At 44.2% G+C, this 25,004-nt stretch overlaps 1 protein-coding gene across 5 annotated transcripts in view; it reads right to left on the bottom strand.

Moving 5' to 3' along the window:
• Positions 1-25,004, bottom strand: part of LOC121534176 (tumor protein 63-like) — a 111,699-nt gene that overhangs the window by 75,739 nt on the left and 10,956 nt on the right. For all 5 annotated transcript variants that reach the window (XM_041840711.2, XM_041840713.2, XM_041840712.2 and 2 more), the window contains exons 2-3: positions 20,695-20,832; positions 20,199-20,334 (exon numbers count right to left, since the gene is read on the bottom strand). In XM_041840711.2, coding sequence (XP_041696645.2) covers positions 20,199-20,334; positions 20,695-20,832 — 274 coding nt within the window. The remainder of the gene's footprint in view (positions 1-20,198; positions 20,335-20,694; positions 20,833-25,004) is intronic.

The following is a 25,004-nucleotide window of genomic DNA, read 5'->3' as shown; positions in this document are numbered from 1 at the left end:
CTCAACCAAAAATCTAAGTTAAAGAATAGGACTAAATCAAATCAAACTTTATTTAAAGTTCAATTTGATTTAGTCCTATTCTTTAACTTAGATTTTTTTGTTAAGATGGAGACGTGAATCCAACATATCAATTATTATTTTGTAGACTAATTGGAATTGAAGCCAGACTAAGTCTGTGGCTCAGATGGAACTATCCAAGCAGAAGATACATCTCCTTCAAATGTTGATATTGGGTTGCGTTGACAGCCAAACACAATTAAACTTGTCTACAAGTTTTTATAATAATAATAATATGCCATTTAGCAGACGCTTTTATCCAAAGCGACTTACAGTCATGCGTGCATACATTTTTGTATATGGGTGGTCCCGGGGATCGAACCCACTACCTTGGCGTTACAAGCGCCGTGCTCTACCAGCTGAGCTACAGAGGACCACATAAAAAAGATATGTTGTATTCACGTCGCCAACTCAACCAAAAATAAAAGTTAAAGAATGGGATTAAGTCCGTGGCTCAGATGGAACTATCCAAGCAGTAGATACATCTCCTTTAACTTTTTATAATTTGGTTGCGTTGTCAACCAAACACAATTCAATATTACTTTTGCAATACAGCGAATAGCCTAAAGTTAAGGCTATCTTACAAACTGAATGTAACATTCAGCCTTAATATGAGTAACACATCCATGGCCTCATTTTGAGGTTACTGTAGCCTAACTATACATTCGCTCTTATGTAATCGTAAGTGTTCACGTTCAAGATAGCGTGCGTAGGTCATCACAGGTCTGTGGAGATCTTCTCTATGGCTGTAATAATCTGTCAGAATCTCCAACAGCGTTGATCACTTGCACCATGTACTTTTAATGTAATCTCAACTGCAATCCAGGTCATTTGGTTCTGCTATTAGATGAAGACCAGTGATAACACGTTAATCTGTTGTATAAATTAACTAAATATCTGACATTGTATTCCCCATGTGAACGTTTCTGTGCTTTTAAATGGTTGAAAGCACAGTGATAGACATTTGGGTGACAACATATACAAAAATGTTTTTCCATTGGAATTTGGTTGTGCTTTTAGATGGTTGAAAGCATAGTGATAACACATTGGAAATTCAACTAACTTTTGACTGTCTTTTTGCGTGGGTGAATATAGGTTGTCATCTCAACCTAATATTACCCAATTTCAACATGTTCAATTCATCAAAAACCAAACATGAATGAATGTGCTGTGAATAAGAAGAAGAAGAAGAAGAAGAAGAAGAAGAAGAAGAAGTCCCCTGTAGCTCAGTTGGTTTACCCTGCCTTCATGTATATATCTACCTCAAATACCTTGTACCCCTGCTCATTGATCTGGTACTGGTACTTCCTGTATATAGCTCCACATTGATCTGGTACTGGTACTTCCTGTATATAGCTCCACATTGATCTGGTACTGGTACTTCCTGTATATAGCTCCACATTGATCTGGTACTGGTACTCCCTGTATATAGCTCCACATTGATCTGGTACTCCCTGTATATAGCTCCACATTGATCTGGTACTGATACTTCCTGTATAGAGCTCCACATTGATCTGGTACTGGTACTTCCTGTATAGAGCTCCACATTGATCTGGTACTGGTACTTCCTGTATAGAGCTCCACATTGATCTGGTACTGGTACTTCCTGTATAGAGCTCCACATTGATCTGGTACTGGTACTTCCTGTATATAGCTCCACATTGATCTGGTACTGGTACTCCCTGTATATAGCTCCACATTGATCTGGTACTGATACTTCCTGTATAAAGCTCCACATTGATCTGGTACTGGTACTTCCTGTATATAGCTCCACATTGATCTGGTACTGGTACTCCCTGTATATAGCTCCACATTGATCTGGTACTGATACTTCCTGTATAAAGCTCCACATTGATCTGGTACTGGTACTCCCTGTATATAGCTCCACATTGATCTGGTACTGGTACTTCCTGTATAGAGCTCCATTCTTGTGTATTTTATTCCTCCTGTGTTACTATTTTTCTTTTTATTATAATTGTTTAACTCTGCATCGTTGGGAAGGGCTTGTAAGCAAGAATTTCAGGTATACAATAATTTTAAGTCCCCTGTAGCTCAGTTGGTAGAACATGGTGCTTGCAACGCCAGGGTTGTGTGTTCGTTTCCCACGGAGGAGCCCTAAAGGAGAAGAACGTTGAACCCCTAAAGGAGAAGAACGTTGAATGTTAAGGCACTAAACCTCTCTCTTAAAGCCTCCATTATACAGAAACCAATATATAAATCCAAACTGGCTTTCCAGCAGGCTACTAAGAGAAGCACGTCCTATGTTTAAAAGGGGGCTCTTTGCCTTTTTGCAGATTAAAACCCACACATTTCTGGTGGATTGACAGTGGAATCCTATTTAAAGTATCTTCCTTTTTAAATGAAGCCATACAATTTCATCAAGAAAATCCCCTGCCTCTGGCTTAGAAACTCATTGCAGGTTTTTGAAAATCTCTGTTTTGTTACGTTTAATCCTACCCTGTGTTGTCACAGAGAAGCAGGACCTTTCTTCTTTCAAACCAAAGATCATTGAAACGCGCTGTTTTCACACTGCTTTGGTGCTGGAAATAATGAATATGAGGTTGAAAAAGTGGCGGAATAGCCCTTTAAGAGCCTTTTCCTAAATCTGCTAGATTAGTACTGTGTCACGCATCAGGGTATCAGAGTGCTGCATGGTGCAGAGAGAGGGAGACACCTGGCTTTAGACTGACCGACCGACTGACTGACTGACAGCTTCCCTCCATATTGACAGATAGACGGCAAGACGTGAAGAGACCAATGGCCGGGAAATTGCCTTTGCAGTGTGAAATGTCAGCGCATGGTGTTTTGTTTGGAACCTGGCCCATCTCCTTTGACACACATCCTTAGTTTCTTAGTGACACTGCAGCCCAACACCTCTGCCTTCTGCCGAGTCACCTGCTGTCAAATATTTTCATTGGTCCGGTAGATGCAAAAAAAGAGAGAGAGGGTGTCACGCTCGGTCAACTATGCTGAATTGGTTGTCATTTTAGCAGTGGGTGGATTACATCAATTTCTCTTAAACTGTCTGTTTTCAACATCTCCAGTCTTTGGGCGTGTACAGTGCCATCGGAAAGTATTCAGACCCCTTGACTCTTTCCACATTTTGTTACGTTACGGCCTTATTCTACAATGGATTAAATAAAAACATTTCCTCAGCAATCTATACACAATACCCCATAATGACAAAGCAAAAACAGAAATACCTTATTTACGTAAGTATTCAGACCCTTTGCTATGAGACTCGAAATTGAGCTCAGGTGCATCCTGTTTCCATTGATCATCCTTGAGATGTTTCTACAACTTGATTGGAGTCCACCTGTGGTAAATTCAATTGATTGGACATGATTTGGAAAGGTACACACCTGTCTATATAAGGTCCCACAGTTGACAGTGCATGTCAGAGCAAAAACCAAGCCATGAGGTCAAAGGAATTGTCCGTAGAGCTCCGAGACAGGATTGTGTCGAGGCACAGATCTGGGGAAGGGTACCAAAAAAATTATACATCATTGAAGGTCCCCAAGAACACAGTGGCCTCTATCATTCTTAAATGGAAGAAGTCTGGAACCACCAAGACTCTTCCTAGAGCTGGCCGCCCGGCCAAACTGAGCAATTGGGGGAGAAGGGCCTTGGTCAGGGAGGTGACCAAGAAGCCTATGGTCACTCTGACAGACCTCTAGAGTTCCTCTGTGGAGATGGGAGAACCTTCCAGAAGGACAACCATCTCTGCAGCACTCCAACAATCAGGCCTGTATGGTAGAGTGGCCAGACGGAAGCCACTCCTCAGTAAAAGGCACATGACAGTCCGCTTGGAGTTTGCCAAAAGGCACCTAAAGGACTCTCAGACCATGAGAAACAAGATTCTCTGGTCTGATGAAACCAAGATGTAAGTCTTTGGCCTGAATGCCAAGCGTCACGTCTGGAGGAAACCTGGCACCATCCCTACGGTGAAGCATGGTGGTGGCAGCATCATGCTGTGGGGATGTTTTTCAGTGGCAAAGACTGGGAGACTAGTCAGGATCGAGGCAAAGATGAACGGAGCAAAGTACAGAGAGATCCCTGATGAAAACCTGCTCCCGAGCGCTCAGGACCTCAGACTGGGGCGAAGGTTCACCTTTCAACAGGACAACGAACCTAAGCACACAGCCAAGACAATGCAGGAGTGGCTTCGGGACAAGTACTGAGTAAAGGGTCTGAAAACTTATGTAAATGTAATATTCAGTCTAAAAACCTGTTTTTGCTTTGTCATTATGGGGTATTGTGTGTAGATTGATGAGGAAAATAAACAATTTAATCAATTTTAGAATAAAGCTGAGCTCAGTCTGAAAGAGGCAATAGGAGCCCTTCTCTCTAATGTAGTGCTGAGCGATTATTGCTTTTTGAGGTCGGTTCGGTTTCGGTTCGATGATAAAAAAATAATTTATCTAGGCTAGTAGCAGCTGACGAAATCATTTTTACTAGTTCTTCAAAGTATATAGATAAGGCGCAGTGGTCTAAGGCACTGCATCGCAGTGCTAGCTGTGCCACTAGAGATCCTGGTTCGAGTCCAGGCTCTGTCGCAGCCGGCCGCCACCGGGAGACCCATGAAAAAACATGTATGCATTCACTTAACTGTAAGTCGCTCTGGATAAGAGCGTCTGCTGAATGACTAAAATGTAAAATGTAAGGCATACTTTCAAAACAGCTTATTACCAACTACTTCAACTATCAATCCGGTAGAACTCCCTCACCAACTGCCTCTTTCCCTCGCCGTGTGTTATTTGTGGCATTCCTCTCTCATGTGGTCTGTGTGTGTAACCGCCCGTTGCCTGAAAGAACAGGAGCGATGGATTATGGTCATTGTAGGTAATTACCATGTTTCTGCACTGAAATAGGGTTGAATATTTTCCTAATGAAAATTACAACTCTCTTCAGCCAAGCGTCCCACATAGTTCTTGACTTAATTTCTCTTGTGAATGATTTGATTTCTCTTTAGAAAGAAACGATGTGTTGGTGCTCACAAAAAAAAAAAAAAACAGAACTAAATGGAATTCAAGTAATTGAACCGACATTGGTCGATTAGTTGTTTAATAATACCAACAAAAACCCCCGGATATTTCGGTTAATCACTCAGCACTGCTCTAATACAAACAATCCTATAGATAAGTGAATGAATTACACAGAGAAAGATGATTCTATTTCCCTATGGACCATGTAAATCATAAGAAAAACTCCCAGGGTTATTTTATATGGCGCTGCACCTTGGCAGTGATGTGTGATCTAGCTGGAGGCTATCTGGTGGGGCTTAAGTAACTCACTAACCAGAGGACTGAATCACAGATCTTAAGAAAAAAGGCTGTGAATCACTTCAATGAACACGTCAGACGAAGTACTGGAAGTGAGACATTATTTCTTTATATGGAGTGATAATGTTATAATGTGATCATGATAAATAATCTAATCATGCATTGAGTTAATTTCCCTGTCTGGGAAAAGTATAATAGACTTTGTCATTTTGGAAATGAGCGTAACAGACATTTGTCTTTACCTGCACGGCACAGGTGATATGACTGAAAAGACTGCCTTTCAAAACAGACCATGTAAAAATATCAAGGGACTGCAAAGACACAACAACACCAGCTGAAATGCCAGGGCAGTGAAAGGTATTCAGGTGTAACTAATTGAGATGAATGGTAAAGCTCATGAGAGAGTCCTGCTTTGGGAAATGAGCCCTTTGGGAATGGGAACTACAGTGTAAGTGTGTCAGCACCTTTCTTCACTCCATTCAGATGGGCATAACAAAAGCATGTGGACTTGATGTGAAAACAAATGACAAAAAGGAAAATGACTCGAAAAAATTGACTATTATTTGTAGAAGTTATAAACGCCAATATCTGAATTCCAATAGTTTTAATATTACTGTAGGAAATTCTTACAGCAAAGTGTAGCTGTTGTTCAAGCATTCAAAAAAACAGAAACACTGTGACTATAAGCCCTTCATGGCTACTTAACAGATGAGAGGGACTATCACCCTGTATGGCTATGTAACAGATGAGAGGGACTATCACCCTTCATGGCTATGTAACAGATGAGAGGGACTATCACCCTTCATGGCTATGTAACAGATGAGAGGGACTATCACCCTGTATGGCTATGTAACAGATGAGAGGGACTATCACCCTGTATGGCTATGTAACAGATGAGAGGGACTATCACCCTGCATGGCTATGTAACAGATGAGAGGGACTATCACCCTTCATGGCTATGTAACGTATGAGAGGGACTATCACCCTTCATGGCTATGTAACAGATGAGAGGGACTATCACCCTGCATGGCTATGTAACAGATGAGAGGGACTATCACCCTTCATGGCTATGTAACGTATGAGAGGGACTATCACCCTTCATGGCTATGTAACGTATGAGAGGGACTATCACCCTTCATGGCTATGTAACAGATGAGAGGGACTATCACCCTGCATGGCTATGTAACAGATGAGAGGGACTATCACCCTGCATGGCTATGTAACAGATGAGAGGGACTGTCACCCTTCATGGCTATGTAACAGATGAGAGGGACTATCACCCTTCATGGCTATGTAACAGATGAGAGGGACTATCACCCTTCATGGCTATGTAACGTATGAGAGGTGTTCTGATAGAAAGGGAGTTTCTAAACACAAACATGCGGTTGGAGCTGAGCCACTCCCCAGTATGTCGACAGAGTTATTCTGCTCTGCTGTGAGGACAGATTCTCCTGGCTTTGTCCTAAACTTTATCCCAACTCTAAGATGACCCTCTCTCTCTTTGGGTGCGTCCCAAATGACACCCTGCCCATTCCCCTATATAGTGCTCTACTTTTGACCCAAGCCCCTGGTGAAAAGTAGTGCGCTATATAGGGAATAGGGTGCCTATTTTGGGGTGCCTGTCCTTTCAGTGCTGTGTCTGCCACGCTCAGCTGATCACAGCTTTATCAGGCTGTTCAATCAACTGTTTAGGGTAGGATATACTGTACAGCCTTTCTCCTGCCACTGTTACTGCCACATTCCTTCAAGTTATTCTACCCTTCCCGGCCTGTGCACCTCTCTTCTTCTCCTCCCCCTGTTCCCCACCCCAGCTCAGGTAGAGGTGAGAGAGAGAGAGAGAGCGAGAGAGAGCGAGAGAGCAGGGACCTCTGTGAGGAAGGTGAGGGAGGCAGGTGCTGCGCTAAATTGCTGCCCTCCAGCTACAGAAAATAACCTACCTCCAGAATAGAACTGGGATGATAAACTGAAAATAACCGACATGACATTGCCTTCTTCTTACGAAAGCATTTTTGCTTACATCTGTAATTTCCTGTGATTTTGCTACACAACGTTCCTGTAGATTGTTCTAAAACCATTATTTGGTCAACAGTAATAGCCTGTTATGCATTATGTTGATTCCTGCTATGAAAGTATCAGCCTGTCCCCATTTGGCCACTCCCTCTCCCCACTGTGCGCACTGTGATGTCACGAGAGGCTGTGTCCTGGAGGGACGTTACATCCCCCTGAGGTGGCTGCAAACCCAGACAGCTATGGCTCCATCTGCTGGTATGGTCGGGAACTCCAACCCTCTATGGCCAATCTTCCCACGCAGCTGAAACCAATCAGGAGCTGATGAGCTGAAGGTTTGTTGAAGGGAAGAGACACAGTCTCCAACCTGGGCTCGCTGGAGGACAAGAGTGCTGCACGTCCACTTCCATGAGGAATATAAGGATTTGGAGATACTTACCTTTGGGAAATACTCACCTTTGGATATATGCACCTGTGGAAATACGTGTGGGACATTTGGAAGGACGTTTTGCTGGGTTGGCCACTAGCTGCAACGTGGAATACAGTAAGACTGGGGAAAAGTTATTTGAGCGAGGGAGAGTTATGATTTTGGATGTGGAAGAGACATCCCTGAACTGTTAACCCTTAAAGAGCCACCAGAGAACAGAATTGTGTTATACTTTCGTTAATTTCCCAAGACCTTTAATAAAATCCTTGTTTTGTTTGAACCTTGTCTCCTTGCACTACTTGAGCAATCCCGCTGAAAGCTGTGTAGCCTCTCGTGGCATCACAGATGGTGGAGAATACAGGCACGCTCAAGCGTTAATAGTGCATGTCAGAGGAGGATATCGAAGGTTTGATCACCCAGTTTTCCAAGTTGGCCGTAGGCTCCCCGCCGACTGAAATGGAGGACATATTGAAAGCCCTTGTTGCTGGCCAGCACGCCCAGATGCAAGCAAACGTGGCTCTCTTGGAGGAGCAAAAGAAAGCCAACCTTCTGAAGGCAGAGGAATTGCAGTTGCAGAGACAGAGGGTGGTCCAAAATACCCGCCCAATAAAGGCAAGTGACTTTATATCTAAGATGGGAGCTACCGATGACATTGAGGCATACCTGCATGCATTTGAGGCCACGGCCACTAGGGAAGCCTGGCCCAAGCAACAGTGGGTTGGTCTGTTAGCCCCCTTCCTAACCGGGGAAGCGCTGAATGCTGTCCGGGACCTGGGCCCTGACCAGGTTACTGACTATGATGCCCTGAAGTCTGAGATCCTCAGCAGATATGGACTCACAAAATTTGGTATGGCCCAGCGCTTTCACAGTTGGACCTTCCAACCAGACCAACCTCCTCGGGCGCAGATGCATGAACTTGTCCGAATCGCAAGGAAATGGCTGGATCCGCAGAGGAATACAGCAGCGGCGGTGGTGGAGGCCGTTGTGGTGGATCGTTACCTACGCGCCCTGCCTTATGAGGCAAAACGGTTCATCAGTCAACAGGCCTTGACCACGGCTGATCTGACCGTGGAAGCTGTGGAAAAGTACCAGGCCACAGCGGAGATGCTGAATGCTTCCCGAAAAGACCCCAGGAGTGCGGCCCCACCACAAATGGGAAGAACCCGTCCAAAGGACCCCAAGGTCTCGAACCCAGCCACGTCAGGACTTATCCCGGCTCCAGGGGGAGCCAGAAACCAGGCGGGTCCAAGAAGAGTACACCAGGAGGGGGAAACTCGACAGTGTTACCGGTGTGGGGAGATGGGACATATCTCCTGGCAGTGTGGGAAACCAGCCGATGAACCTATGCCCACTGCGGAGTCCTCCAGCTCAGCACCCACACACCGTTTTGCCTCGCTCTTGGGAGTCGTAGATGGCGGCCCAGATCGACCCCCCACCTGCCCGGTAACTGTGAATCACCATGATGTGGAGGCCTTACTGGATTCTGGTAGCCGGGCCACCCTGGTGCGTAAGGATTTGGTGGGCCCAACGTGTCTGACCCCGGGAAAGTCCTCCCAGTTTCCTGTGTCCATGGGGACACCAGAGAATACCCCATTACTGAACTTACAATGACCAGCACACGGGGAACCATACACACGATGGCGGGGGTGGTTGATTCCCTCCCCGTCCCTGTCCTAATTGGACGAGACTGCCCAGCCTTTTACCCACTCTGGAGAGAGTCTCAGGAGAGGATAACCCGAGTACCTCGGAAACGGAGAGGCAAGACTCATCCTGGGAAGGCTCCGGTGCAATCCTCCGAATTACTCACTCCCGCCCGGGCTCTGATAGGGATGGCAGGTGCCCAGACCGACACAGAGACGGAGCTACAGAATCTGGACAAAGAACTGTCTGGTCTGAAGGGGACCGCTGAGAGGTATCGTTTGTTAAAGCAACAGTTAGACATGAAGACAGAAGAGTTAGATATCCTCCAGGCTAAACTCCCAACAGAGCTCCTTCCCTAAGCAACAGGAGGAGCTGGAGAGGCTGCGCAGGACCATCGAGGAGTGTGAGGAGACCCTGCGCAGTAGTAAGGAGGTCCAGAAGAAGGCAGAGGAGAAGTACAAGGTGTTGGAGAACAAGATGAAGAATGCGGAGGCAGAGAGAGAGAAGGAACTGAAAGCTGCTCAACAGAAGCTAAACTCTGCTAAAACCAAGGCTGATGCGTTCAGTAAGAAACTCAAGGAGAGACAACAGGAGGCTGAGTCCCTGGTCCTAGAGTTGGAGGAGTTGAAGAGAGAGCAGTCTGGCAAGCACCACGGCAATGCGGACGCCCTCTCCCGGCGTGATGCCTTCTTCGCTGCCTTTACCCCGACGAGGACGTCGGTCCCGAGGAGGGGGATGTGTGATGTCACGAGAGGCTGTGTCCTGGAGGGACGTTACATCCCCCTGAGGTGGCTGCAAACCCAGACAGCTATGGCTCCATCTGCTGGTATGGTCGGGAACTCCAACCCTCTATGGCCAATCTTCCCACGCAGCTGAAACCAATCAGGAGCTGATGAGCTGAAGGTTTGTTGAAGGGAAGAGACACAGTCTCCAACCTGGGCTCGCTGGAGGACAAGAGTGCTGCACGTCCACTTCCATGAGGAATATAAGGATTTGGAGATACTTACCTTTGGGAAATACTCACCTTTGGATATATGCACCTGTGGAAATACGTGTGGGACATTTGGAAGGACGTTTTGCTGGGTTGGCCACTAGCTGCAACGTGGAATACAGTAAGACTGGGGAAAAGTTATTTGAGCGAGGGAGAGTTATGATTTTGGATGTGGAAGAGACATCCCTGAACTGTTAACCCTTAAAGAGCCACCAGAGAACAGAATTGTGTTATACTTTCGTTAATTTCCCAAGACCTTTAATAAAATCCTTGTTTTGTTTGAACCTTGTCTCCTTGCACTACTTGAGCAATCCCGCTGAAAGCTGTGTAGCCTCTCGTGACATCACAGCACAGAGAGAGAGATGCATTATGAGAAGCACAAGCATATGACCGTTGCTCAAAAATACAATTGCAGTAAAAAGACAGTTTTAGTTACAGCTGGATAGTCACAGCTTTCTGCCAAGGCAGCAGCTACTCTTCCTGGGGTCCAGCAAAATTAAGGCAGTTAATACAATAAAAAAAAAAAAAACATTACAATACATTCACAGATTTCACAACACACTGTGTGCCCTCAGGCCCCTACTCCACCACTACCACATATCTACAGTACAAAAATCCATTTGTACAAATGTGTATAGTGCGTATGTTATCGTGTGTGTGTGTATGCATGTGTCTGTGCCTATGTTTGTGTTGCTTCACAGTACCCGCTGTTCCATAAGGTGTATTTTTATCTGTTTTTTAAATATAATTTTACTGCTTGCATCAGTTACCTGATGTGGAATAGAGTTCCATGTAGTCATGGCTCTATGTAGTACTGTGCGCCTCCCATAGTCTGTTCTGGACTTGGGGACTGTGAAGAGACCTCTGGTGGCATGTCTTGTGGGGTATGCATGCGTGTCTGAGCTGTGTGCCAGTAGTTCAAACAGACAGCTTGGTGCATTCAACATGTCAATACCTCTCATAAATACAAGTAGTGATGAAGTCAATCTCTCCTCCACTTTGAGCCAGGAGAGATCGACATGCATATTATTAATGCTAGCTCTCTGTGTACATCCAAGGGCCAGCCGTGCTGCCCTGTTCTGAGCCAATTGCAATTGTCCTAAGTCTTTTTGTGGCACCTGACCACACTACTGAACAGTAGTCCAGGTGTGACAAAACTAGGGCCTGTAGGACCTGCCTTGTTGATAGTGCTGTTAAGAAGGTAGAGCAGCGCTTTATTATGGACATACTTCTCCCCATCTTAGCTACTGTTGTATCAATATGTTTTGACCATGACAGTTTACAATCCAGGGTTACTCCAAGCAGTTTAGTCACCTCAACTTGCTCAATTTCCACATTATTTATTACAAGATTTAGTTGAGGTTTAGGGTTAGTGAATGATTTGTCCCAAATACAATGCTTTTAGTTTTAGAAATATTTAGGACTAACTTAGACATTGCCATCCACTCTGAAACTAACTTCAAGTCTTTGTTAAGCGTTGCAGTCATTTCAGTCGCTGTAGTAGCTGACATGTATAGTGTTGAGTCATCCACATACATAGACACTCTGGCTTTACTCAAAGCCAGTGGCATTTCGTTAGTAAAGATTGAAAAAAGTAATGGGCCTAGACAACTGCCCTGGGGAATTCCTGATTCTACCTGGATTATGTTGGAGAGGCTTCCATTAAAGAACACCCTCTGTGTTCTGTTAGACAGGTAACTCTGTATCCACAATATAGCAGGTGGAGTAAAGCCATAACACATATATGTTATATGTTATATGTTTTTCCAGCAGCAGACTATGATCGATAATGTCAAAAGCCGCACTGAAGTCTAACAAAACAGCCCCCACAATCTTTTTATCATCAATTTCTCTCAGCCAATCATCAGTCATTTGTGTAAGTGCTGTGCTTGTTGAGTGTCCTTCTCCATAAGCATGCTGAAAGTTTGTTGTCAGCTTGTTTATTGTAAAATAGCATTGTATCTGGTCAAACACAATTTTTTCCAATAGTTTACTAAGGGTTGGTAACAGGCTAATTGGTCGGCTATTTGAGCCAGTAAAGGGGGCTTTACTATTCTTAGGTAGCGGAATGACTTTTGCTTCCCTCCAAGCTTTGGGGCACACACTTTCTAGTAGGCTTAAATTGAAAATATGGCAAATAGGAGTGGCAATATCGTCTGCTATTATCCTCAGTAATATTCCATCCAAGTTGTCAGACCCCAGTGGCTTGTCATTGTTGATAGACAACAATACTTTTTTCACCTCTTCCACACTCACTTTTCGGAATTCAAAATTACAATGCTTGTCTTTCATAATTTGGTCAAATATACTTGGATGTGTAGTGTCAGCAATTGTTGCTGGCATGTCATGCCTAAGTTTGCTAATCTTGCCAATGAAAAAATCATTAAAGTAGTTGGCAATATCAGTTGGTTTAGTGATGAATGAGCTATCTGATTCAATGAATGATGGAGCTGAGTTTGCCTTTTTGCCCAAAATGTCATTTAAGGTGCTCCAAAGCTTTTTACTATCGTTCTTTATGTAATTATTCTTTGTTTCATAGTGTTGTTTCTTCTTTTTATTCAGTTTAGTCACATGATTTCTCAATTTGCGATACGTTTTCCAATCGGTTGTGCAGCCAGACTTATTTGCCATTCTTTTAGCCTCATCCCTCTAAACCATATCATTTTTCAATTCCTCATCAATCCACGGGGATTTAACAGTTTTTAGAGTCATTTTCTTAATGGGTGCATGCTTATTAGTAACTGGAATAAGCAATTTCATAAATGTGTCAAGTGCAGTGTCTGTTTTCTCCTCATTACACACCACGGACCAACATATATTCTTTACATCAACAACATAGGAATCACTACAAAACGTATTGTATGACCTCTTATACACTATATTAGGCCCAACCTTTGGAACTTTGGTTTTCCTAGATATGGCTACTATATTGTGATCACTACATCCGATGGATTTGGATGCTGCTTTCAAACAAATCTCTGCAGCATTAGTAAAGATATGATCAATACATGTTGATTATTTAATTCATGTACTGTTTTTAACTACCCTGGTAGGTTGACTGATAACCTGAACCGGGTTGCAGGCACTAGTTACAGTTTGAAGCTTTCTCTTGAGTGGGCAGCCTGATGAAAGCCAGTCAATATTTAAAATCACACAGAAAGTATACCTCTCTGTTGATATCACATACATTTTCAAGCATTTCACACATGTTATCCAGATACTGACTGTTAGCACTTGGTGGTATATAGCAGCTTCCCACCAGAATTGGCTTTAGGTGAGGCAGATGAACCTGTAGCCATATTACTTCAACAGTATTTAACATGAGATGCTCTCTAATCTTCACAGGAATGTGGTTCTGAATATAAACAGCACGTGTTGTGATAATTGCGTTGTTTGCTCTATAACCTGTTAGTTCATATGCCTTGACTTCACAGGAGGTTGGTGGCACCTTAAGTGGGGAGGACGGGCTCGTGGTAATGGCTGGAGTGGAATTAGTGGAATGGTATCAAATACATCAAACACATGGTTTCCTTGAAGTTGATGCCATTCCATTTGCGCCATTCCAGACATTATTAGGAGCCGTCCTCCCCTCAGCAGCCCCCATTGCTTGCCAATGTGATATATAGGCCTAAGGCCGAGACAATAAGAAGACACAGCGGCAGAATAAATTCAACCACACCTTTGTTTCATTACAAAACCAAAGAGCATCATCTGTCTGGTGAAGTCCACAAAGTATATTGCATGTAACAAACAGTTACGTGACCTACAGCATGGTCAATCAAGTTGATGTTTCCCATATTTTCAGACTACTAAACAACTATTGATTTACAACCACGGAGAGTTACCGCAAGTCGCAAAGAAAACAGGAGCTGCCTCCACTATTCCAGCACCATTTCAACTTCAACATTTCAACATCATCAAATCACCTCTGCTTTGTCTAATACAGTGACAACTAAAAGATACCAAAAACGATTTAGTCCAATCCATGTAAGCTAAATATGATGTGGCTGTCCATGGGACTGATTTCTGTGTATGTGTGTGTGTGTGTGTGTGTGTGTGTGTGCACGTGTGTGCGTGCAAGTATAAAAAACATGTTGACTCACCCTACTTGTAGAGAAATGCCAATGCCATCCTCCTCTTTCATTGTGCCTAAACGGTCTATCACTCTGTCATACAGTACATACAGGTACTTGTAGTTTTTGTTGTCCTCGGCTACCTGGCTAAAATACTTGCTCGCTAGCCTAACTTCCTTTCATGGGCAATGATACACTAGAACAGCTGGTTAACATTAGCATACTACATCTAGCTACATGTTGAACTTCCATCCTCTCAGGCCAGGGGCACAATGTATGAATTTATGGTTGGATCAGAACCGCCTTTAACATCACTGGCCTGTACGGAGAGTTAAGTAAAACCACAAAATACCGATCTCCAACCATGGCTGATTTAGGAAAAGGCCGGTTTTAGCTAGCTAGCTAGCCACCGGAGGACAACAACACAATGAGATGCAACAATTCACATTTTTTATCTGTCAATAATGACGTTTGGCTTGTGATGTGATTGGTCTGAAGCCAAATCCAAACTGGCTTCCCTTGACGCTTTTTGCTTTGGTGTGCGAGGACCAATCACAGCTGAGCTCTTTTTGCTTTGGTGTGCGATGACCATTCACAGCTGAGCTCACTCAGTTTAGCGCAACGCTGATTGGCTATTCATTTTTTATTTTTTATTAAGGGAGGCCAAATGCTCGCTGGCTTCCCTTGCATTCAGTGCTAAGGGCGGCAACAATGTCATACTCTTTCTGGCATCCATGAATACACTGCATGGCACCACTTTACAACTGAAGGAGGCTGTAGTTAGTATGGTTTTGATGCGCCCGCGGAGCTTAGCCGAGCGAAGCCTTGGCCTAGAGCTGGAACGTTTCTGTAGGACATTAGCCTACATTTACTGATAGATTCATCAATTAGCCTACATGGCTACATAGCAACAATATCATATTTAGAGTTAGCAGTCTAGCTAAGGGTTTCGAGTTCCCTCCTCAGGTCAGGTGGTGAATAGTATAGTCTATAGGCCAATACGCACAAAGATGGCGTCAGATTCTCTGAAGAGCCTAAAATAAATCTGATAATTCTGTATCCTATTTTGACAGATTGCACATCAAAATATCAATCATTTCCTGGATATGTTAGATGAAATACCTTACTTTTTTAATCACAGGCTAGTAAGGGTACCATCTCAGTTGTCTTACTTGGCACTCAAAAAATAATTGTAACTGTCCATTAAAACATGTATTTGATTGTTGTATTTGTTGTTATCGAGCAAAATAGTTACATTTATCACAATATGACTTTCTGTCCATATCGCCCAGTTGTAGCACCTCCCCCCAAAATAACATAGCTGATCATTATCGCAAAGAAAATGTGTTGATTTTTGTCACCCAGGTCTACTCCAGAAGAAAAAAAGGAATTTCAGATTAAACATAAAACCCTCCACAATACAAAAAACAAGTCCCCCAGGGCCCTAAACAGAACAGCAATCTAATGACTCGTGAAAGAGAGAGAGGGAGAGAGAGAGACAGAGAGAGAGGAGAGAGAGAGAGAGAGAGACAGAGAGAGAGAGAGAGACAGAGAGAGAGACAGAGAGAGAGACAGAGAGAGAGAGAGACAGAGAGAGAGAGAGAGAGAGACACACAGAGAGAGAGAGAGAGACACACAGAGAGAGAGAGAGACACAGAGAGAGAGAGAGAGAGAGAGAGAGAGAGAGAGAGAGAGAGAGAGAGAGAGAGAGAGAGAGAGAGAGAGAGAGAGAGAGAGAGAGAGAGAGAGAGAGAGAGAGAGAGAGAGAGAGAGAGAGAGAGAGAGAGAGAGAGAGAGAGAGAGAGAGAGAGAGAGAGAGAGAGAGAGAGAGAGAGAGAGAGAGAGAGAGAGAGAGACAGAGAGAGAGAGACAGAGAGAGACAGAGAGAGAGAGAGAGAGAGAGAGAGAGAGAGAGAGAGAGAGAGAGAGAGAGAGAGAGAGAGAGAGAGAGAGAGAGAGAGAGAGAGAGAGAGAGAGAGAGAGAGAGACAGAGAGAGAGAGAGAGAGAGAGAGAGAGAGACAGAGAGAGAGAGAGAGAGAGACAGAGAGAGAGAGAGAGAGACACAGAGAGAGAGAGAGACAGAGAGAGAGAGAGAGAGAGAGAGAGAGAGAGAGAGAGAGAGAGAGAGAGAGAGAGAGAGAGAGAGAGAGAGAGAGAGAGAGAGAGAGAGAGAGAGAGAGAGAGAGAGAGAGAGAGAGAGAGAGAGAGAGAGAGAGAGAGAGAGAGAGAGAGAGAGAGAGAGAGAGAGAGAGAGACAGAGAGAGAGACAGAGAGAGAGACAGAGAGACAGACAGAGAGAGAGAGAGACAGAGAGAGAGAGACAGAGAGAGAGAGAGAGAGAGAGAGAGAGAGAGAGAGAGAGAGAGAGAGAGAGAGAGAGAGAGAGAGAGACAGAGAGAGAGAGAGAGAGAGAGAGAGAGAGAGAGAGAGAGAGAGAGAGAGAGAGAGAGAGAGAGAGAGAGACAGAGAGAGAGAGAGCAGAAACCCCCCTGTCAAAGTGCAGCAGCATTACTCAGTTAAACACTCTGCTGTGCATTCCTCCATGGGGAGGGGAGCATAGGAGCCTCCTCTAGAAGATGGAATAATATATGACATTTAGCAGACACTTTTATCCAAGTCACAGCTGACTGGGCTGTGTTTGGTTACAGGTCAAAGTCACAGCTGATTGGGCTGTGTTTGGTTACAGGTCAAAGTCACAGCTGATTGGGCTGTGTTTGGTTACAGGTCAAAGTCACAGCTGATTGGGCTGTGTTTGGTTACAGGTCAAAGTCACAGCTGATTGGGCTGTGTTTGGTTACAGGTCAAAGTCACAGCTGATTGGGCTGTGTTTGGTTACAGGTCAAAGTCACAGCTGATTGGGCTGTGTTTGGTTACAGGTCAAAGTCACAGCTGATTGGGCTGTGTTTGGTTACAGGTCATAGTCACAGCTGATTGGGCTGTGTTTGGTTACAGGTCAAAGTCACAGCTGATTGGGCTGTGTTTGGTTACAGGTCAAAGTCACAGCTGACTGGGCTGTGTTTGGTTACAGGTCAAAGTCACAGCTGATTGGGCTGTGTTTGGTTACAGGTCAAAGTCACAGCTGATTGGGCTGTGTTTGGTTACAGGTCAAAGTCACAGCTGATTGGGCTGTGTTTGGTTACAGGTCAAAGTCACAGCTGATTGGGCTGTGTTTGGTTACAGGTCAAAGTCACAGCTGATTGGGCTGTGTTTGGTTACAGGTCAAAGGTTTTCCACTCTTACAGGTTAATGCCATGTACATTACCGTTGTATGACGTTATAGCAAACAGCAAATCTGTGTTGCTTGGGCTCTATTCAAATGATAATATCACCATCCGTGACATATTGTATAATGGTGTAGAGTAGAACTGTTGATAGGAGCAAGTTTTAACGCTATTAAGAGAACAAAAGTGAGACGACCAATTGGATCAGTGGAGAGAGTATTACACAAAGAAACACATTCATAAAAATGGAATCTACATAATTAAGCAAGTTTTTATAGGTGTAAAAAAAAAATCTGTACTTACGTTACAAAGGTAGACATCTTTAATGCTGCATAAATGCATGCTGTTCTGATCTTCAAACTGGATCTATAAAAAGGTGTCTGTCTCAAATAGGCCTGCTAATGTATTGACATTCTGGTCAGAAATTATCCTACAATTTAAATATCCAAATTCCCCATCAAAACCAAGCCTAATCAGAACACTGGGTTTGGCGCTGGACCCGCCCCCCCAACGGCTACTATTCTATTTATCTTTGAGGGAAATCCCAATGTTGACGACCAAACATCTAGACCAGATGTCTTGTTGTGGGACTTACCGCCGAAAACCCCCACCAGTTAAGTGTGTTCATCTTGTTCATTCCCACTAGTCTTATAAAATAAATATTGTGTATTTTACATCTGTGACATTTCCCAAATAGGCTACTCACAGTATTGTTAAAAAGTATTGTGTTATTATAATGTATTTGTACTGTACGAATTGTGTCCCAGTAAGTACTAGTGGCTGGGTTAGGCTGGGGGCATGGTGACATGATGGTGATAGAATGGGTCCTGCCATTCACGCATGGTGGTGCAGTCCACGCTGATCTGAATATCGGATTGTACAGTATGTGGCTATTGTATTATATTATACTGCATGTACAGTGCATTCGGAAAGTATTCAGACCCCTTGACCTTTTCCGCATTTTGTTACTTTACAGCCTTATTCTAAAATAGATTAAATTGGGTTTTTTCTCTCTTCAATCTACACACAAAAACCCCATAATGACAACGCAAAAACAGATTTTTGCAAATGTATTATAAAAAAAAAAAAACGGAAATATCACATTTACATAAGTATTCAGACCCTTTACTCAGTACTTTGTTGAAGCACCTTTGGCAGCGATTACAGCCTCGAGTCTTCTTGGGTATGACCCTACAAGCTTGGCACACCTGTATTTGGGGAGTTTCTCCCATTCTTCTCTGCAGATCCTCTCAAGCTCTGTCAGGTTGGATGGGGAGCTTAGCTGCACAGCTATTTTCAGGTCTCTCAAGAGATGTTCGATCGGGTTCAAGTCCGGGCTCTGGCTGGGCCACTCAAGGACATTCAGAGACTTGTCCCGAAGCCACTCCTGCGTTGTCTTGGCTGTGTGCTTAGGGTCGTTGTCCTGTTGGAAGGTGAACCTTCGCCCCAGTCTGAGGTCCTGAGCGCTCTGGAGCAGGTTTTCATCAAGGATCTCTCCGTACTTTGCTCCGTTCATCTTTCTCATCGATCCTGACTAGTCTCCCAGTCCCTGCCGCTGAAAAACATCCCCACAGTAGGATACTGCCACCACCATGCTTCAACGTAGGGATTGTGCCAGGTTTCCTCCAGACGTGACGCTTGGCATTCAGGCCAAAGAGTTCAATCTTGGTTTCATCAGACCGGAGAATCTTGTTTCTCATGGTCTGAGAGTCCTTTAGGTGCCTTTTGGCAAACTCCAAGTGGGCAGTCATGTGCTTTTACTGACGAGTGGCTTCCGTCTGTCACTTGGTTTTTGCTCTGATATGCACTGTCAACTGTGGGACCTTATATAGACAGGTGTGTACCTTTCCAAATCATGTCCAATCAATTGAATTTACCACAGGTGGACTGCAATCAAGTTGTAGAAACATCTCAAGGATGAACAATGGAAATAGGATGGACCTGAGCTCAATTTCAAGTCTCATAGCAAAAGGTCTGAATACATATGTAAATACGTTTTTTTTTTTTTTTTTTTTTGCAAACATTTCTAAAAACCTGTTTTCACTTTGTCATTATGGGGTATTGTTTGTAGATTGATGAGGAAAAATATTTATTTAATCCATTTTAGAATAAGGCTGTAACGTAACAAAATGTGGAAAAAGTGAAGGGGTCTGAATACTTTCCGAATGCACTGCATAGTGCCATATACCAGTTGTATCGTATTGTACTGTATGTATACTGTAGTGCCATATACCAGTTGTATCGTATTGTACATTTTACATTTTAGTCATTTTAGCAGACGCTCTTATCCAGAGCGACTTACAGTTAGTGAGTGCATACATTTTCATACTGGCCCCCCGTGGGAATCGAACCCACAACCCTGGCGTTGCAAGCGCCATGCTCTACCAACTGAGCTACAGGAGGCCAGTATACTTTATGTATACTGTAGTGCCATATACCAGTTGTATTGTATTATACTGTATGTATACTGTAGTGCCATTTCCCAGTGCAGTACTCACCGAAAGTGGATCCTGGCCCTCACGCATGGTGATGCAGTCCATGCTGATCTGGATGGTGTTGCCTGCTGGTCCATCTCTGTCTGTTGGGCTGTCGGAGACGTTCAGCTGTATGGGCTGCAACGAGTGGAAGGCTGACCTGAAACACGCATGGCAACACTGACTGGGTTTAGAAGGCTGACCTGAAACACGCAGGGCAACACTGACTGGGTTTAGAAAGCTGACCTGAAACACGCAGGAATCGCTGTCTAACTGTATAACACGCATCATTCATATACTAGGCGTTGCTATAGTAGTGTAATAAAAACCCAGTTGAAATATTAGGATCGAGATCAGACAACTTCTGTTTCTACGGTCATGCTACAGTAGTGAACCCAGCAAAAGTGTATGTGTGTGTGTGTGTGTGTGTGTGTGTGTGTGTGTGTGCGCACGTGCATGCGTGTACCTGCATGTGTGTATGTGTGAGTGCGTGCACGTGTATATCTGTGCGTAGACTCACTGGTCCAGCATCTCCAGTAGCTGGTTGAACACATCCTGACTGAGGATGTCAGAGCTCTGTCCTGATTGGTTCTGTGACATAATGGAGGCTAGGCAGGAACTCTCTGTCCAGGACAGACGGGAGGAGGCGTCTCTATACCTGCAGGTAGAGAGAGAGGTAGACCATCACTAACTACTATCAGGGTTCATTAACTACCATTACTAACTACCATAACTAACTACCATAACTAACTCTCTGTCCAGGACAGACGGGAGGAGGTGTCTCTATACCTGCAGGAAAAGACAGGAGCACCATCACTAACTAGTAACTACCATTACTAACTACCATAACTAACTACCATAACTAACTCTCTGTCCAGGACAGGCGGGAGGAGGCGTCTCTATACCTGCAGGTAGAGAGAGAGGTAGACCATCACTAACTAGTATCAGGGTTCATACACACATTACACATCACACACACATTACACATCACACACACATTACACATCATACACACATTACACATCACACACACATTACTTTTCCATAACTTCTCCGTGACCAAAACTAGAGATATATTTTAGTTAGTTATCTACCTCAAATACCTTATTATTATCTATCCTGATGCCTAGTCACTTTACCCTGCCTTCATGTACATATCTACCTCAAATACCTTATTATTATCTATCCTGATGCCTAGTCACTTTACCCTGCCTTCATGTACATATCTACCTCAAATACCTTATTATGATCTATCCTGATGCCTAGTCACTTTACCCTGCCTTCATGTACATATCTACCTCAAATACCTTATTATTATCTATCCTGATGCCTAGTCACTTTACCCTGCCTTCATGTACATATCTACCTCAAATACATTGTTATGATCTATCCTGATGCCTAGTCACTTTACCCTGCCTTCATGTACATATCTACCTCAAATACCTTATTATTATCTATCCTGATGCCTAGTCACTTTACCCTGCCTTCATGTACATATCTACCTCAAATACCTTATTATTATCTATCCTGATGCCTAGTCACTTTACCCTGCCTTCATGTACATATCCGCACTGCTAAAGCTAACTCTCTCTCCTCTGCTCTTATCCTTCTAGACCTATCCGCTGCCTTTGATACTGTGAACCATCAGATCCTCCTCTCCACCCTCTCCGAGTTGGGCATCTCCGGCGCTGCTCACTCTTGGATTGCGTCCTACCTGACAGGTCGCTCCTACCAGGTGGCGTGGCGAGAATCTGTCTCCGCACCACGTGCTCTCACCACTGGTGCCCCAGGGCTCAGTTCTAGGCCCTCTCCTATTCTCTCTATACACCAAGTCACTTGGCTCTGTCATATCCTCACATGGTCTCTCCTATCATTGCTACGCAGACGACACACAATTAATTTCCTCCTTTCCCCCTTCTGATAACCAGGTGGCGAATCGCATCTCTGCATGTCTGGCAGACATATCAGTGTGGATGACGGATCACCACCTCAAGCTAAACCTCGGCAAGACGGAGCTGCTCTTCCTCCCGGGGAAGGACTGCCCGCTCCATGATCTCGCCATCACGGTTGCCAACTCCATTGTGTCCTCCTCCCAGCGTGCAAAGAACCTTGGCGTGACCCTGGACAACACCCTGTCGTTCTCCGCTAACATCAAAGCGGTGACCCGATCCTGCAGGTTCATGCTCTACAACATTTGCAGAGTACGACCCTACCTTACACAGAAAGCGGCACAGGTCCTAATCCAGGCACTTGTCATCTCCCGTCTGGATTACTGCAACTCGCTGTTGGCTGGGCTCCCTGCCTGTGCCATTAAACCCTACAATTTATCCAGAACGCTGCAGCCCGTCTGGTGTTCAACCTTCCCAAGTTCTCTCACGTCACCCCGCTCCTCCGCACACTCCACTGGCTTCCAGTTGAGGCTCGCATCTACTACAAGACCATGGCGCTTGCCTACGGAGCTGTGAGGGGAACGGCACCTCCGTACCTTCAGGCTCTGATCAGACCCTACACCCAAACGTTCATCCACCTCTGGCCTGCTAGCCACCCTACCTCTACGGAAGCACAGTTCCCGCTCAGCCTAGTCAAAACTGTTCGCTGCTCTGGCACCCCAATGGTGGAACATGCTCCCTCACGACGCCAGGACAGCGGAGTCACTCACCACCTTCCGGAGACACTTGAAACCCCACCTCTTTAAGGAATACCTGGAATAGTATGAAAGTAATCCTTCTACACCCCCCTCCCCCACCCCCCCATAAAAAAAAAAGTGGTTGTCCCACTGGCTATCATAAGTTGAATGCACCAATTTGTAAGTCGCTCTGGATAAGAGCGTCTGCTAAATGATGTAAATGTAATATCTACCTCAAATACCTTATTATTATCTATCCTGATGCCTAGTCACTTTACCCTGCCTTCATGTACATATCTACCTCAAATACCTTATTATTATCTATCCTGATGCCTAGTCACTTTACCCTGCCTTCATGTACATATCTACCTCAAATACCTTATTATTATCTATCCTGATGCCTAGTCACTTTACCCTGCCTTCATGTACATATCTACCTCAAATACCTTATTATTATCTATCCTGATGCCTAGTCACTTTACCCTGCCTTCATGTACATATCTACCTCAAATACCTTATTATTATCTATCCTGACGCCTAGTCACTTTACCCTGCCTTCATGTACATATCTACCTCAAATACCTCGTACCCCTGCTCATTGATCTGGTACTGGTACTCCCTGTATATAGCTCCACATTGATCTGGTATTGGTACTTCCTGTATATAGCTCCACATTGATCTGGTACTGGTACTCCCTGTATATAGCTCCACATTGATCTGGTATTGGTACTTCCTGTATATAGCTCCACATTGATCTGGTACTGGTACTTCCTGTATATAGCTCCACATTGATCTGGTACTGGTACTCCCTGTATATAGCTCCACATTGATCTGGTACTGGTACTCTCTGTATATAGCTCCACATTGATCTGGTACTGGTACTCCCTGTATATAGCTCCACATTGATCTGGTACTGGTACTCCCTGTATATAGCTCCACATTGATCTGGTACTGGTACTCTCTGTATATAGCTCCACATTGATCTGGTACTGGTACTCCCTGTATATAGCTCCACATTGATCTGGTACTGGTACTTCCTGTATATAGCTCCACATTGATCTGGTACTGGTACTCCCTGTATATAGCTCCACATTGATCTGGTACTGGTACTTCCTGTATATAGCTCCACATTGATCTGGTACTGGTACTTCCTGTATATAGCTCCACATTGATCTGGTACTGATACTTCCTGTATAGAGCTCCACATTGATCTGGTATTGGTACTTCCTGTATATAGCTCCACATTGATCTGGTACTGGTACTTCCTGTATATAGCTCCACATTGATCTGGTACTGGTACTCCCTGTATATAGCTCCACATTGATCTGGTACTGGTACTCCCTGTATATAGCTCCACATTGATCTGGTACTGGTGCTTCCTGTATATAGCTCCACATTGATCTGGCACTGGTACTTCCTGTATATAGCTCCACATTGATCTGGTACTGATACTTCCTGTATAGAGCTCCACATTGATCTGGTATTGGTACTTCCTGTATATAGCTCCACATTGATCTGGTACTGGTACTCCCTGTATATAGCTCCACATTGATCTGGTACTGGTACTCCCTGTATATAGCTCCACATTGATCTGGTACTGGTACTTCCTGTATATAGCTCCATATTGATCTGGTACTGGTACTCCCTGTATATAGCTCCACATTGATCTGGTACTGGTACTTCCTGTATATAGCTCCACATTGATCTGGTACTGGTACTCCCTGTATATAGCTCCACATTGATCTGGTACTGGTACTTCCTGTATATAGCTCCACATTGATCTGGTACTGATACTTCCTGTATATAGCTCCACATTGATCTGGTACTGATACTTCCTGTATAGAGCTCCACATTGATCTGGTATTGGTACTTCCTGTATATAGCTCCACATTGATCTGGTACTGGTACTTCCTGTATAGAGCTCCACATTGATCTGGTACTGGTACTTCCTGTATAGAGCTCCACATTGATCTGGTATTGGTACTTCCTGTATATAGCTCCACATTGATCTGGTACTGGTACTTCCTGTATAGAGCTCCACATTGATCTGGTACTTCCTGTATATAGCTCCACATTGATCTGGTACTGGTACTTCCTGTATAGAGCTCCACATTGATCTGGTATTTCCTGTATATAGCTCCACATTGATCTGGTACTGGTACTTCCTGTATAGAGCTCCACATTGATCTGGTACTTCCTGTATA

Source organism: Coregonus clupeaformis, unplaced genomic scaffold (genome assembly GCF_020615455.1).
Source record: "Coregonus clupeaformis isolate EN_2021a unplaced genomic scaffold, ASM2061545v1 scaf0008, whole genome shotgun sequence".
Lineage (NCBI taxonomy): Eukaryota > Metazoa > Chordata > Actinopteri > Salmoniformes > Salmonidae > Coregonus > Coregonus clupeaformis.
Note: the sequence above shows the minus strand (reverse complement) of the source record. Positions and strands in the feature narration are given on the sequence as shown.